The sequence below is a fragment of the Oncorhynchus keta genome, chromosome 9 (assembly GCF_023373465.1).
Source record: "Oncorhynchus keta strain PuntledgeMale-10-30-2019 chromosome 9, Oket_V2, whole genome shotgun sequence".
Taxonomy (NCBI): domain Eukaryota; kingdom Metazoa; phylum Chordata; class Actinopteri; order Salmoniformes; family Salmonidae; genus Oncorhynchus; species Oncorhynchus keta.
Window position 1 is genome coordinate 38,577,952 of NC_068429.1, and position 15,936 is coordinate 38,593,887.

The window sequence follows — 15,936 nt, forward strand, 5'->3', positions numbered from 1 at the left end:
TTCCAAGAAACTGAAGATCTCGTACAACGCTGTGTAATACTCGCTTCACAGAACAACGCAAACTGGCTCTAACCTGAATAGAAAGAGTGGGAGGCCCCCGGTGCACAACTGCAAAGGGGACAGGTACATTAGAGTATCAAGTTTAAGAAACAGACTCCTCACAAGTCCTCAACTGGCAGCTTCATTAAATAGTACCCGCAAAACACCAGTCTCAACGTCAACAGTGAAGATTCGACTCCAGGATGCTGGCATTCTAGTCAGAGTTCCTCTGTCTAGTGTCTATTCTTTTGCCCATCTTAATCTTCAAACAGGAAGCTCACACCACAAGGCATACAGTAATATCAGTGACATTTATTTTTATTTTTTTACCTTTATTTAACCAGGCAAGTCAGTTAAGAACAAATTCTTATTTTCAATGACAGCCTAGGAATAGTGGGTTAACTGCCTGTTCAGGGGCAGAACAACAGATTTGTACCTTGTCAGCTCGGGGATTTGAACTTGCAACCTTCCGGTTACTAGTCCAACGCTCTAACCACTAGGCTACCCTGCCGCCCCAAACATACATAGCTATTTGTGTTTTGATGTTAAGCTTATAAAATGTAAAAACTCTGTAATTGTGTCACGCTTTACCAACCGTAGCTAGCTAAAATAGGACGGTGGTGAAAATAGGACAAAGTGGGACATTCTTCTAGGCTTTTCCAATGAAGGAAGGATATCCAGTTTACATTAGGGACCACCTGTATGTATGATAGGCAGGACTCTGGTTCTTGTAGTACTGTTATCCTGTTAATTTTTGGACATAAATGGCACCTAGCAGAACTATAGTAAGGTGAATTCAGGAAAAAAAGAGGGACACTGCATTTTCGTCTTCTGTAACCCCTTTCGACAACTATCCAACATAGTACAACACATGATACATTTCTGAAATCCTCAAGAGCTTTCATAATCACACAAAATATAATTGGGGTAAAATGAAAACTACAATACCTTGAGAAATTATTCACACCCTTCAATTTACCATTTTGTTGTGTTACAGGCTGAATTAAACACACAACACCCCACAATGTCAGAGGAATTATGTTTCTCGAACTTGTAAAAATTAATAATGTAAAGCTGAAATGTATTGAGTCAATAAGTATTCAACCCATTTATGGCATGCCTAAATAAGTTCAGGAGTAAAATGTGCATAACAAGTTACAAGTTGCATGGACTGTGTGCAATAGTTTCTCACAATTGTTTAATGACTGCCTCATCTCTGTACCCCACACATACAATTGTTGGTGAGGTCCCTCAGGGAGATTTTACAATGCCTAGCACATAAGGGCACCTATTGGTAGTAAAAAACAGACCTTCAATATCTCTTTGAGCATGGGTTAGTTATTAATTACACTTTGGATGGTGTATCAAAGCACCCAATCACTACAAAGAGATACAGGCGTCCTTCCTAACTTAGTTGCCGGAGAGGAAGGAAACCGCTGAGGGATTTCACCATGTGGCCAATGGTGACTTTAAAAACAGTTTGAGTTTAATGGCTGTGATAAGAGAAAACTGAGGATGGCACAACATTGTAGTTACTCCACAATACTAACCTAATAAATAACATGCATCCTGTTTGCAACAAGGCACTATAGTAGACTTTTGTTTGACTTCAATGCAGCTTTTGACATGATCTATCATGCAGGTACAGGACAGCAGGCAGGCTCAGGTTTGTAATCAGGTCAGAGTCAGGCAGGTACATGACGGCAGACAGACTCGGGATCAGGGCAGGCAGGATGGTCAGAACCGGGAAAAACTCGGAAACAGAACTTAACAGGAACACGGGAAGGCACGCTGGTAAGACAAGACGAACTGGCAACAGACAAAAAACAGGTATAATGGTGATAATGGGGCCAGATGTGCATCATCTGGAGGGGGTGGAGACAAGCACAAAGACAGGTGAAACAGATCAGGGTGTGACAGTATCATAGTCTGCTGATGTAAAAACTTATGCGGCATTGCACCCCCCTGCTCTATTTAATGGAAGCCTCTCCAACAACCCAGGTAGAATCAGGAATTCTAGGCCCCTTTTTCAAACTTTGCTAATGACATGCCTTGGCTTTGAGTAAAGCCAGTGTGTATGTATGTATGTATGTATGTATGTATGTATGTATGTATGTATGTATGTATGTATGTATGTATGTATGTATGTATGTATGTATGTATGTATGTATGTGGATGATTTAGCACTATACACATCAGCTACTACAGCGAATTAAATCCCTGCAACACTTAAAAGTATTTAGGACAAACTGCAGCTCTAAAACTGAAAGCATTAACCCTAAACCTCAACTAAATATTGTACAATGCACACACAGTCATCCCTAATGCCTCTGGCCTGGCAGACTCACTAAACATAAATGTATCTTTTGGAAATAATCTGAGTGTTGGAATGGGCCCCTGGATATCCGTACATTTTTAAAACAAGACAATGGTGCTGTCTGTTTGCTTAATCTAATTAATTTTAAGGGATTTACATTTGATACTTAAGTATATTTAAAACCAAATACTTTCACTCAAGTAGTATTTTACTGGCTGACTTTCACATAAATAAATCTATACTTTTACTCAAGACAATTGGGTACTTTTTCCCCACAACAGTGTTTTGACTGATTTCATGTCAATGATAATATTGCTCAAATTCACTAGCTAACCAACTGTAATGATCTATTTGAGAGAAAAGTGGTCAATGTATTTGTTTTCTATAAACATTGAAGAAATATTGCTTACATGTTGTCAAAATCCTAAACAGTGGTGTTATTGGACCAATAAAAAAAGATTAAATTTAATCTGTGTTCAGAATTTTCCATCAATTCGCAAGTGGCTGAACCTCACTGGAGAAATCATTGAGCGAGGAATCAGTGCCCCTCTGTCTCAGTATGTGTAGCCCATGTATCTGACGTTTCTTCAACCAAAAGAGTATAACATTTTACCGCCATAGCGTATGATTGATGTCAGCAAGAATTTGGCCTCCCTTCATAATTTGTTTTTGCCAATCAGCGATGTGCTGAGCTCAACTGTGGGTTGTCCTGGTGCAGCAAAATGTCATTTTCTGAAATAAATGTCTGTTTCTGATCAGCTTATGTTGATGTCCTGCAGTAGCTATCTTGCTAAATCAACCTCTTTCCTAAACCATGGATGGAGATTTGGCCTTAATTCTCTGTACAGGCCTGTGATGATGTCAATTCTGATCTGAACCAAAAATGCATATGTTGTGCCACTGACCTGAGAGGATTAAAGTTCCATATGTAACCTAGTAGGCTCACATTAACTAGTTAATTGTAGCCCATGCGAGGAACTTAGGCTACCTCGCTAAAATGCTTGCAACTAGCCTATTACAACAGAAACTTAAAGTGTACTGTATGACAGAGCCACAGACTGTTCTGCAAACACCAGAGAAGGATAGCATTGGCTTTCAACTAGTCTACAAGTTGGGAGAGTCAGTTTTACACAGAAGTCAGTACCATGGACAGTCACATGATATGTAGCAACATTGATGGAACTAAATTGTTATTGGTATCTAAGTTTGTTTTTAATGTATTGTTGATTTGATGCTGTTCAAATGTTTAAGTTGAAATGGTGCTGGAATAGTGGAGGCAGTACTCCTGTTGTCTTTGTGCTGACTTGTGGTAACTCTGGTTCTAAATCAGTAGATGTTAAATGAACTTGCTTGACCTGATGCAGGTGACCTGTGTATTCTCTATTGATAGGCTCTGTGGTGCTTAGTCAATGGGAACTCAATGGGCCATCATAAAGTTTGGCAGTCTGACTAAAGTGCCAGAGGAATGAGGAGAGACATCCTCCTATATGGAAACAAATACTACCTGATACTTTGGATCCTATTCTTCGCCAGTTAGAAGACACACTGCATCAATGCAAGCAAAAAAATAAATAAAAAATAAACGAATTACTATCCATGAGTAACCTCAACCTTGTGGGTCTGTGGGTATTTGGGCCAATAAAGTGCCAACTCAATTCTACCACTGACTAGTCTCTCATGCCCCTATGAACGGGGACACAGGGCAATATTTTTAAATCGAAACCAGCCCTTTTTTACTGGAGTACACTAACCCCTAATTGGGGCTCTTTTCTTGACCCCCAGTAGTAGTTTACCAGATAAGAAGTCAAGAAGATCGAGACGTAGATTGTTGTAAGGGTGTATTATGTCCTGTGCTGGTCCCATTGTCATATCCATTCTGGATTCTGAGTGGTAAAATCATAGCGGAAAAATGCCTCTATGTATGTGTATACTGTATGTGGGAATGTCCGTCCTACATGTAGTGTTGGCACATGGAATATTCCTCAACTGCATATATCATAAATTGCTATTGCAAATATAAGTATTATGTTCAACAACTGACATTTTCAGATATTATTTTGACAAACACACTTTAACACACTTTGGCGCTTACAGTTCATTCTCTATTGTCATAGATTTGGTGGGCACTGACATCTGTGATCTATGTGATATGACTTTCTTTAAGCACGTACTGATGAAACTGTCACTTCATATTTTTTTCTTAAAGTCTACAAACGCTCTACATTTATTCACTCTGTGATAGGGTTGGATCTTATATGCTACTTTTATTATTGTCCTGTAAATGGTTCAGTGCCTATAATTTAGGTTGTGTGTAGAATGGGGCATAAAGGAAATTACCTCTACTAGATTATAGTGAGAAACAAAACAGCATACCATTTTGTCCTGTGTATTAATTTGCCTATAACTAATCAGAATTCCATTATGTTTCCATAAAAAACAGAATACTTCAAAATGAGAAGATCCTGTCATGGAAAGGACTGGGTGGAAAGTGGAAAGGAGGGGAAATAACTCACACCGTGCAGCAGGACACCTTCAGCTGTGGGGTCTTTGTAATGCAGGTTTGACAGTTATATTTTCAATAATGAAGGGTTAGCTGTTATGTGACAATTAGGTCAAAAACTCAATCTTACTTTTTAGTGTAGTTGGCCAAGGAAGTTGCACAGAATTTCCCCAACATCCCCTCCCAAATTGACATAGAACCTTCACAAAAACACATGGAGCAACTGCAAAAAGAAATGGCTGAGGATATACTAAAAATGTCTGGTATGTAATGACATTTAATTCAAAGTAAATGTAAATTCTTTATTTTTATGTAGTTGTGTGGGACAACCATATGTTCAGTTCATGCCTATGATTTCAGAGTTCAACAAAGCCAACAACTGCTTCATGTGTGCCACTGATAAAGAACCTGGATGTGGCCCAAAGACTGACTTGTTTAGTAACATGTAAGACAATTTATGATATAACACAATGGATGGCTAATTTGTCATATTGCATTGATATTTGATATTATTTATAACGTGTTACGCTTTGTTTGAAGTCAGTAGGTCACATGACCAAGTAGCTATTGAAATTCGAATGTAAAAGAACGTTGTTCTTTGTTTACGCTCCCTACCGAATTAAACTAGGGATACAAAATGCTGCTCACATTCCCACATCTTTATTAGCTTTGGAAAGCGAATTAATGTCCAAATCGGGAATATAAGACCTGTGCAATGTTGTGCGTAATTTTTCCAACATCATGACACTTATTTGGAGTCCGTGGCTCAAGTGGTTTGAAAGCGCGAATATCCAACTTGAAACTGTTTTTACCTCGGTTAAGTAATTTACGTATCGACTAATCACAATGTGTTATACCAATCTGTCAGCCGATGAGAGAGGGGTTTCGCTTTCTCAACCTTTTCTTTATGTCTAAAAAGCAGTCTGATCCTATGACTTTCATGATAGATAGGATTTCCTTTATTGTGTCATGTTTTCACTAAACGATTTAGCAAGAAAAACGTCAGCCTGGAGAAAAATGTCAATGTGCCAAACTTATATTTTTTTCAACATTGCTTTTACAAGAAAGACCTCCCCCTAACAACTCCTCCAGTTCCCAACGCTTTGCCAAGCTGTATCTTTGTAGTACAGCACGTTGGCCAGCCTAAAAGAACCACACTTTAATTTTTTTTCTGAGGATACAAACTCGTGGTATAGTGGGTTAGCTGACAACGTTACGAAAACGAAGCGCACTCTTCAGTGGGGCAGGACAGTCTGTGAGTTGTGATTCTGGGTGGCCAGATAGCTACCAACAACCATGTGGGGAATTGTAAGTGACTCTTTTTAGCTAGTTTCAGCTTGTTCTTGATACCATGTCTTGTTTTGAAGTGTTTTGACTGATTGAATGTCAATTCCATTATTGCTAGCTAGCTAACCAACAACTAAGGATGTATTTGAGACAAGTGCTCAGTGTAAAAAAAAAAAAAATACATAAATAATTAACAAATAAGTGCTCATTGTGAAATTGTAATCATGTTTTCAATAAACATTGGAGACGAAAAGTTTACTTGTTGTCAAGAATCTAAGCCAACCCCGTCTGTTTTGCCCCATAGTTGCACACTCTTTGGTTTTGTTGCTAAACAACCAACCAGTCTATGGGCAAACCCAACAACTATCCCGACCAGAAACTACTGAGGCTGACTATAGACCAACACCTCACCACAGCATATTTTATGGGAGTAACATCATGTTGGTTTTCCTGCTATGGGCTTCACTGTTCCTCTCAAGCCTCCAAGAACAAAATGGTCAAGATGGTAAGTCCAAAACGTTATAATTTTATCAATAGGTTTTGACTGATACAGAACTGTACAGTATGTGATGTTGAATTGCATTGTCATCATGCATACTGTAACAAGCTATACCTATGTAGCTCCAGGTGTCCTGCTTTCTGGACCTCAGAATGTGAGTGTGAATTATGACCTAAAAGACCAGAGGATATCTGTAACATGGGAAGATGACCCATCTTCCTCCAGAGTACCGGACAAACTGATTTATGATGTGGAGGTTCTCTTAACAGTCAATATGACTGAAGTACACAGTGTGAGTGTTTGCCAAATCAATTACGCACATTACTACTATGGACCTTATTACCACCGGACACAATTCCAAGGTTACTATATAGAAGTATGAGTGGCTGGTTGTGGGTGTTGATGTCCTCAGGAAGCTGTGGATGTGAGACAAGCCCTCGCCAGCAGGAAATACCACTGGAGTTGGACCTCGGCTTTACCCCTAGAGTGCACCTCCCACTCAGTGAGGCTCCGCTCTCGATACCAGAACTACACCAGTCAATGGAGCCCCCTACTGACCATCACTGGTTGGTGTTTTTATTTCAATTAACGCATAATCACACTCAGGCATGTATACACACACACACACACACACAGTACACACAAACAATGTTGTTCCTTCACACCCGTAACCTTATTTTTTTTCTGCAGGGAGGGCCTCATCACATCCACAGGTTTTCCCAAAAAGCAGCGTGGTTCAAGTCGATAGCAACTTTACTTTCTGCTGTATTCTTGGGCCAGGGCAGAGACTTGAATACATGAAATACAACAACATTCTAATGAACACAACCCACATCATTGACCAGAGTTATGCCATGGTGGTGCATATGCAGTCTCCCTCTCCGCCCAGTTGCATCAATGTCTATTGTAATTCACCTCTGTATGGCACCTGTGTTTACGTGGGATGTAAGTATAAACTTCTTTTAAGCCTCCCTCTTACCAATCTAAGCAGCTAAACAGCTCTGTAGTTCCTTGCCATACTGTACAGTTTACAGCATCATTTGAATGTAATCATAATGGATATGGGATGTGTTCAAACATATAGATCCTATAATCCCCCCCCAGACCCCCCTGGGGACAGGAACCTTGTGTGTGAGACCCGAGACCTGGAGTCAGTGGATTGTCACTGGGACACAGGGAGGGCCACCAACCTGACTAAACAGAGGATGACTCGTTATGACCTGAATGGAAGGTACAGTACTATAACAAAAAGAAAAAGCCACACACTCTAGTAGCTCCAATGCAATAATTTATTCACCAACAGTTCTACCCAGGCCATGATATTGTTAGTATTGTGTAATAATCACTGGAGGTGACATTCTCTGTCCATGTATTCTTCAGAGCTTGTCCAAACAGAACAGTCTCAAACTGCTACCAAACAGTACGAGTGGATCAGGGGGAGAGGAATTGGACATTGACTGCCAGAAACCCGCTCGGCACACTGGAGCTCAGAGACACAGCAGACCTGAAGAAAAGAGGTACATTAGTGTGATTGCAGCACCTCACACACTGCATATGAATCTATTCCTTACTCTTAGTATATTGATTTACAAGGCCATTGAATGTTGAGGTTCTACCTTCCAGTGCGTTTACTAGCTCCCATGGAAGTGGTGGCTTCAGGTGTGAATGCCAGTGTTCAGTGGCAGTGGGAAAGACAGCAGTACCATATACTATTAATGGTTTGCCAAGTACAGCTGAACCATAGTGGGCACATAGACGTGGTAAGTTACAGTAGGACACCTACAATACAATGGACAATAGAGTTATTAACTAGGTAATACTAATGCTATGCCCATTTACACTCTATTCACAGAGGAACTTTTCTGGCATAGGTCTTAGGTCAGTAGTTTTACATGGCCTAGCACCTGCCCAGACATACACAGTGCAGGTGTGTTGTGGATTGAAACAGCACTTCTGGAAATGGGGCGACTGGAGCGAAGGTAGCACCTTCAAAACCGAGGAGGACAGTGAGTATCCAATCCATATGCAGCTACATGGACACACGTTTTTAAATACGGGTAAAAAGGAAGACCGTTCAAACACACACCGTATGTGTGGATTGTATTTGATTACATAAAGTTCACAATTGTTATGTCATCATGTGTCTTCTTTTTGTCCCCAGTTCCTGAAATGTTAGATGTATGGATGCAGATTGAAGGGAACCAAACCATGATACTATGGAAAGTAAGTTTTGAAGATTGTGTACACTATATATTATACATTATGTGCTATTGGTCATACTACATTATAAGCTGGGTGGTTTATGGCCTGAATGCTGACTGGCTGACAGCCACGGGTATAACAAAACGTTTATTTTTTACGTTGGTTATCAGTTTATAATAGCAATAAGGCACCTTGGGGTTTGTGGTATATTGCCAATATACCACGGCAAAAGGCTGTATCCAGACATTCCGCTTTGCATTGTGCCTAAGAACAGCCCTTAGTCGTGGTATATTGGCCATATTACCACACCCCCTCGGGCCTTATTGCTTAAGTATAGCACATTAGGTGACTGGGCTGATAATCAAGACTTTAATAGATACAGTGGGCTCCAAAATTACTGGCACCCTTGACTGGCAATGCACAAACAATGCTTAAACAAATATAAATAATATAATTATAGAGAAACTCAAAATGCCAACATGTGAGAAATACTGTACTTTATTAATGTTTCAATGGAACCAACCAAAATAATTTATTAATTTAGTTAAAAATCTATGTCCTCCAAATCAAGGTTTCACAATTAATGGCACCCTTAAAGATAATTGTAAATAACATCTACCAAAATTAAACCACTAATTAAATTCCACTTATTTAAGTTTATCTAAGTCTTAAGGAACTATATTGAGCCATTACATCACTTCCTGTTTCACTAGGGTATAAAAAAAGAGGTAACACACATGCAATATAACGCTGTCATCCAACAACATGAAGAAAACAAAAGAACTAGCAGTTCAAAAGAGACCTATGGTCATAGACCTTCATAAATCTGGTAATGGCTACAAGAAGATCCACAAACGATTGAATATACCACTGAGCACTGTCAGGGCAATTATTAGAAAACTCAGAAGATATGGAACAGTTGAAAACCTCACGGGTAGAGGACGCAAATACATTTTGCCCCCCAGGATAGGGAGTAGGATAGTGAGAGAAGCAACAAAATCCCCAAGAATCACTGTGAAAGAATTGTAGGCCTTGGTGGCGTCTTGAGGTCACCAGGTTTCAAAAAGCACCATCAGACGCCACCTCACAGGCTCTTTGGAAGGGTTGCCAGAAGAAAGCCCTTTCTGACCCCAAGACACAGACGCAACCGCTTGGAGTTTGCCAAACATAATTTAAATTATGACTGGAAGAAGGTGCTCTGGTCAGATGAGACCAAAATTTAACGTTTTGGTCATATACAGCATCGGCATGTTTGGCGTCAAAACAGAGATGCATACAAGGAGAGGCACCTCATACCCACGGTGAAATATGGAGGGGGGTCAGTGATGTTTTGTGGCTGTTTTAATTCCAGAGGTCCAGGGGCACTGGTTAAGATTGATGGCATAATGAATTCTACTAAGTATCAGGCAATTTTGGCTGACAATCTGGTTGCCTCTGCCAGAAGGCTGGGACTTGGCCGTAAGTGGATTTTCCAACAAGACAATGACCCGAAACATACCTCAAGATCCACACAGAAATGTTTCTGTGACATCAAAATCAGTCGCCGGACCTCAATCCAATCGAAAACCTGTGGGCTGAGTGGAAGAGGGCAGTTGATAAGCGCAAACCCAAGAATGTGAAGGATTTTGAAAGGATCTGCAAAGAAGAATGGTCCAAAATCCCTCCAAATGTGTTCCTTAACCTTGTCAAACATTAAAGGAAAGACTCCATGCTGTTATCCTTGCCAGAGGTGGTTGCACTAAGTACTAAATAAGGAGTGCCAATAATTATGAAACCTTGATTTTGGTTACATTTATTTTGTATTAAATAATTGAATGATTTTGGTTGGTTCCATTGAAACATTAATAAAGTACAGTATTTCTCACATGTTGGTATTTTGAGTTTCTCTATAATTATATTGTTTATATTTTTTTAAAGTATTGTTTGTGCATTGCTAGTCAGGGGTGCCAGTAATTTTGGAGCCCATTATGAATTATATCAAATAGATTATGATATTCATCCCTTTCTCTTTAGCCCCTTACAGTTAATCAGAGTCATGGGCAGATCAAGGACTATGAGGTGACCTGGGGAAGGCAGGAGACAATTCTCCATCCACCTCAGAATGACTTTCTCATCAGTGATCGATCCACTGATGAGGGGCATAGGGTCACAGTTACAGCCAAAAACTCTGCTGGCAGCTCCCTTCCCTCGATAATCATTATTCCTAGACTTCCTCACAGAAGTAAAAGCTCCATGAAAATTGTTGGCAGTGATGGTGGGTTTAACCTATCCTGGTCCGCTAGCCCCAATTCTAGCTGTGGCTACGTGGTGGACTGGTGTCCCACACATAAAAAATGCAGAGTGGAGTGGGTGAAGGTACCAGCTGGTATAACCAGGGCCAGAATCCAATCAGGTAAGATGCCATCTCAGTAAGGGGATGTTGAAATGAGATCTAGGTTCAAACACATGTATTAGATTTTTTTTGTTATTTAAATACTTATTTCCTGTGTAGTTGAGTATTTTTAAATAATGTCTCCCGAATCCGCTACTACTATTGGCAGTATTTGAAAGTATTTCGAAATTATGTCCATTAAATAGCCTACTATTTGAAAGTGTTTTCAAGTAATTATTTTAAATACTATTTTCTAATACCTGGGTTAAATGCATGGGAGTGTTGTTGTTTTTTTGTCAGTATATTTGTGTATTTCCAGATACCTTCCAATATTCAACTACTTGTCTTTTATAATAAAAAATATCGGAATACTTACTTCAAAATGTATGTGAAAGTAATTGAGATGTTTGAAATAGTATTTGAAACCAGGTCAGGCTGAAATTGCTCAAACACCATGTCACAAGGTAAATGCTTTTTAATAGTTATTGTAATACCTTTGGAGTTTGGTTCGTGAAGAATATGTATACCTTCATGCCCTTGTTGCGGTTTCTCACACCCAGCTAGCTTTGAAGAGGGGGTGAGGTACACACTCTCCATCTTTGCCTGTACTCCAGGGGCTCCAGAGCTATGGGAGAGAAGGGAGGGCTATGTAAAAGAGTGCCGTAAGTATCCACTCTTCTGACTTATAAATCCAGAATTCTTCATTCTCTTTCCTCTTGCTATAGTATTTGACCATCCATCTCTATCTTTGCTACATAGTTCCAAAAGGACCGATTCAGAGGTTGGCTGCAGAACAGCATGGTTCGGACACGGTTCTGATCTCATGGACTGGTATTCCCCCGGAGAATCAGACGGCGTTCATTCATGGTTACATCATATACTACTTTGATACTTCCAGTATGAGAATTTGCAATGTCACTACAGGTATGGAACACATGCCCAGAGAAGATTTACAGTATTCAGAGACAAATTGATTAAATGTAATCATATCTTGCTGATTTCTTTTTTTCCCACTTTCTTCTTTTTGGATCATTGCCTGCTATGATGGCCAGATGAGCCTGGGGCCAAGAATCTGACAGGCATACCCGTCAGCTCCTACAGATTCACAGTGAAGGCCCTCACATCAGTAGGGGAGGGCGGAGACTCTTCACCAGTCTTCCTCCAGATGAACCCCCAGAGTATGTCCTGACCTATTCAGTTGTGTATTTTTATTGCTGCTGCTTTGTAAAAAGCTGTAACTTTCTGACTTCATTCCACAGCTGATCAGTTGATCACAGTGATGATCATTTCCCTGGGTTCAGCTGCCTGTCTCCTCGCTCTGGTCACCATCTTATGCTACAGAAACTGGAAATGGTAGGAACATGTTTACTGTCATGTCAACCAATCAATCAATCAAATGTAATTTTATAAAGTGGGTTGTTCCATGTCATTTCAGAAAGCCAAGACACCCACAATTTCAGATTGTTCGGTAATTGTTTCTGTAGTTAGAAACAGATAAGATTTGCATTTGTGCAATATTATTTTGTTCAAATATAATTACATATCTGAGAAATAAAGCTTAACTGATTGTACTGCACGTACATTTTAATTTATAGGATTCAAAAAATATTTAATAAATATAGAACCTAACATCTGATTTGGACCAAACTTTTTTATCTAACAATGAATGGTCAAACGCCACCTATGTTTCTGTCCCATCATGTATTCTGATATTACCGGGTTCTGACTAGTAGAGGGTGCTATTCCTGCTATTAGGTGATGTTTTTTTTTATTTTAAACTTTTTTTAAAGAACCAACCAACCAACCCCCCCTCCCCATCTATAATTAACATCATTGAGTTACACAATACATGTTTAGATACTTTAGGATGATTTGAAGTGTGAAAATGCTAATATAGGTACCATTTACTTGCATTGGATTTGTGTCACAAATGCCAAAAGTTAACATATGAAACATTGGCCAAAAAAAACAAAGCATGGGTTGCTGTCAACATTTGCCAATAGACTGCTTACAGGGTAAGGAAACCAATATCATTTTGTAATTTGGGTGAACTCCCTTTAACATTCAGGGGGGATCTTCTAACTGTTTCACCTAATGATAGGAACAGCAGCATCTAGTGGTCAGAAACCAGTAATATGAGAATATAGGATGGGACAGAAACCTAACAACTTCAATGACTAATTTCTCTGAACAGGGGGAAAAAACATTACAAAATTCACTGAGAATATATTACATAGGATGAAGAAACAACACTCAGAGCTGCAGCTCCATACAACTAGTCAGACACAGAGAAGTGATAATATATACCTTTTGGTTTGGGATTGGTGTGGGGTGTCTGTAGGTGACTTTTGACCGTTCCTTTGGATTCCTCATGTCGGTCTCATTGTTAGAAAGACGTTTGGTCTAAATATGATGTTAGGTACTATATTAAATAATATATGAATCCTATCAATTAAAATGGGCAATTTGTATGCAATCAATTAGCTCAATTTTTCGGAGATCAAATTATATTTTTACAAAACAATGTTGCAGGAATACTAATCTTGTCTGTCTCTAACAACAGAAACGATTTCAGAACAATCTGAGATGTGCTTTTTAAGGTGGAACGACCCAAAGCCCTTTTTACATCAGCAGTTGTCACAACGTTAGTATACAAATACTCAGACTAAACCCCCAAAGAGGAAGCAATGTAGATATTAAAGCACGGTGGCTAGGAAAAACTCCCTAGAAAGGAAGGACCCTAGAAAGAAACCTAGAGAGGAACCAGGCTCAGAGGGGTGGCCTGTCCTCTTCTGGCTGTGCCAGGTGGAGATTGTAAGAGTACATGGCCATTTAGGCAAGATTGTTCTTCAAGATGTTCAAATGTTCATAGATGACCAGAAGTGTAGCCGGAGAGTAGAGCATTTCAGTACAGCCTGGTCTCACAGCAGTCTAATTTTGAAGTGACGAAAGCATGGATTAGCTTTTCTGCATAATTTTTGGACAAACAGTTTCAGATTTTTGCAATGTTACAAACTGCTCTTGAAAATATTCATGATATGTTTGTCATAAAATGCTGTTACAAAGACAGTGCCCATCCCACTGGCTGTTATTTTTTCCAGGACCTGTCCATATTACTATTTTATCAACCATTTATTTTCTTCATGTCAACAGTGTGAAAGAGAACCTGTTTCCTAAAATTCCACAGCCAGTATGGAAGGAGGAATGGTTGGCTCCACTGGTAGGTCCTCGGTCCCACTCCATCTTGTTTTTGCATATAAGCACTCTAGACTAGAAAGCAGTACTTGCTGCAGGTAGAGTATATCCTGATATGAACGTTTTTCTTGTTTTCCAGGAGAGCAATGGCCGCCAAATCCTCTATGTGGATCCATGTCAACCCAGTGAGATTGATATAGTGTGCAACCGAGAGCAGTCTGGAGAAGCTGTACTAGATAACAATGCTGGAAAGGGTGCCTTAACCAACACAAACTCCGATGTCCCAGCTCTGCATGGATACTACAACCAGCTCCTCACCAAGACCACTTCAGGACACTTCACCTTCTCTCCTCACACGATGGCGACCCCATTCTCTCAACTCTCAGGCACAATAATTCAGAACCCCTCATACAACCTAGAAGTACAGGCTAGTTTAGATATGGGACAGTCTGTGGGATATGAGCCGGATATGAACTCTTTCTCCTGTCCTAACCCTGAACTACACAACACCATGTCTTATGTGCCTTTTGAGACTGATTCCCGGAGTTACAAGTTCCAGTGTCACATAGAAGACAGCTCTCCTCTCCAGGAGTAGAACTTCTGGGCAGCCCTATTTCCTTCAGCTCCACTCAATTCCAGCACTAACACAGCTAAGACCACCAATTAAGATTTTGATTGGGCCATGATTGCACTGCTGGAAATAAAAGTGGCTTATCAAACAGAAATAATGAACTGCTGTACCTGTATTTATTTAAGTGCACTTCTCTCTGATGACTTGATATGTTGCTTTATGTGAAATATTTATATGACAGCGGAAATGTTTTGATAGATACAGGATGAGTTATTATGTAACAGTAAGTGTTGCTTCTGTCCTTCTCTTCGCCAAAACCAGGGACCTTCTGCACACATCAACAACAGTCTCCCTCGAAGCACCGTTACCCCTTGCAGTGCAAGGGGAGCAACTACTTCTAGTCTCAGAGCGAGTGACGTCACCGATTGAAACGCTAGCGCTCACCCAACTAATTTTAACTAGCTATTTCACACCGGCTTTTTTTCTGGCAGCATATTCGATCGATTGTGCGTCAAGAATTCAGCATAGCAAATTTGTATGAAGGTCTGGTTATTAAATGGGTAAATAGTTCAATAGTAATATGGTCTAAAACGCTCTGGTGACAAACGTTTACAATTATCGACATGGCTGGGAGAACCTATTCAAGTAAGTAAGGTAAATACATTTCGAAAATGTAAAACATAAAAATTGTTACAGTGCAGGCTAACGCAAATGAGCTAGCTAGTTGGCTAGCTAGACATACTGTTAAGCGAATTAAATGTCACCAGTTAACGTTACCCAACTTCATATTAGCTAACTATATTGATGTATTTATCACTGTAAAAAACAAACTCCAAATGCCATGGAGGAGGGTGAAAGGATCATTTTTAGCAGCCCCAACTTTCAAAGTGAGAGAGTAGGTTATTCTGGATAGGGCAGGTTATTTTGTGTAGTTCCAGTCCCTAGAAGTGAGGAC

At 39.8% G+C, this 15,936-nt stretch overlaps 1 protein-coding gene across 3 annotated transcripts; it reads left to right on the forward strand.

Moving 5' to 3' along the window:
- The first annotated feature begins 4,864 nt into the window (after positions 1–4,864).
- On the forward strand, positions 4,865–15,136 carry LOC118387728 (leukemia inhibitory factor receptor-like). 3 transcript variants are annotated; one of them, XM_035776393.2, is made up of 18 exons: positions 4,865–5,119; positions 5,217–5,301; positions 6,448–6,648; positions 6,765–6,934; positions 7,055–7,208; positions 7,333–7,587; positions 7,747–7,873; positions 8,023–8,159; positions 8,266–8,402; positions 8,495–8,648; positions 8,804–8,865; positions 10,858–11,236; positions 11,776–11,877; positions 11,975–12,139; positions 12,268–12,393; positions 12,475–12,568; positions 14,369–14,435; positions 14,550–15,136. In XM_035776393.2, the coding sequence occupies exons 3-18, from the start codon at positions 6,582–6,584 to the stop codon at positions 15,003–15,005; spliced, it is 2,652 nt and encodes an 883-aa protein (XP_035632286.1). In that variant the 5' UTR covers positions 4,865–5,119; positions 5,217–5,301; positions 6,448–6,581; the 3' UTR covers positions 15,006–15,136. The 3 variants fall into 3 exon arrangements, with proteins under 3 accessions (XP_035632286.1, XP_035632284.1, XP_052381776.1); XM_035776391.2 differs by lacking the exons at positions 4,865–5,119; positions 5,217–5,301 and adding an exon at positions 5,451–6,164; XM_052525816.1 differs by lacking the exons at positions 4,865–5,119; positions 5,217–5,301; positions 6,765–6,934 and having other exon boundaries at positions 6,511–6,648.
- The last annotated feature ends 800 nt before the right edge of the window (positions 15,137–15,936 follow it).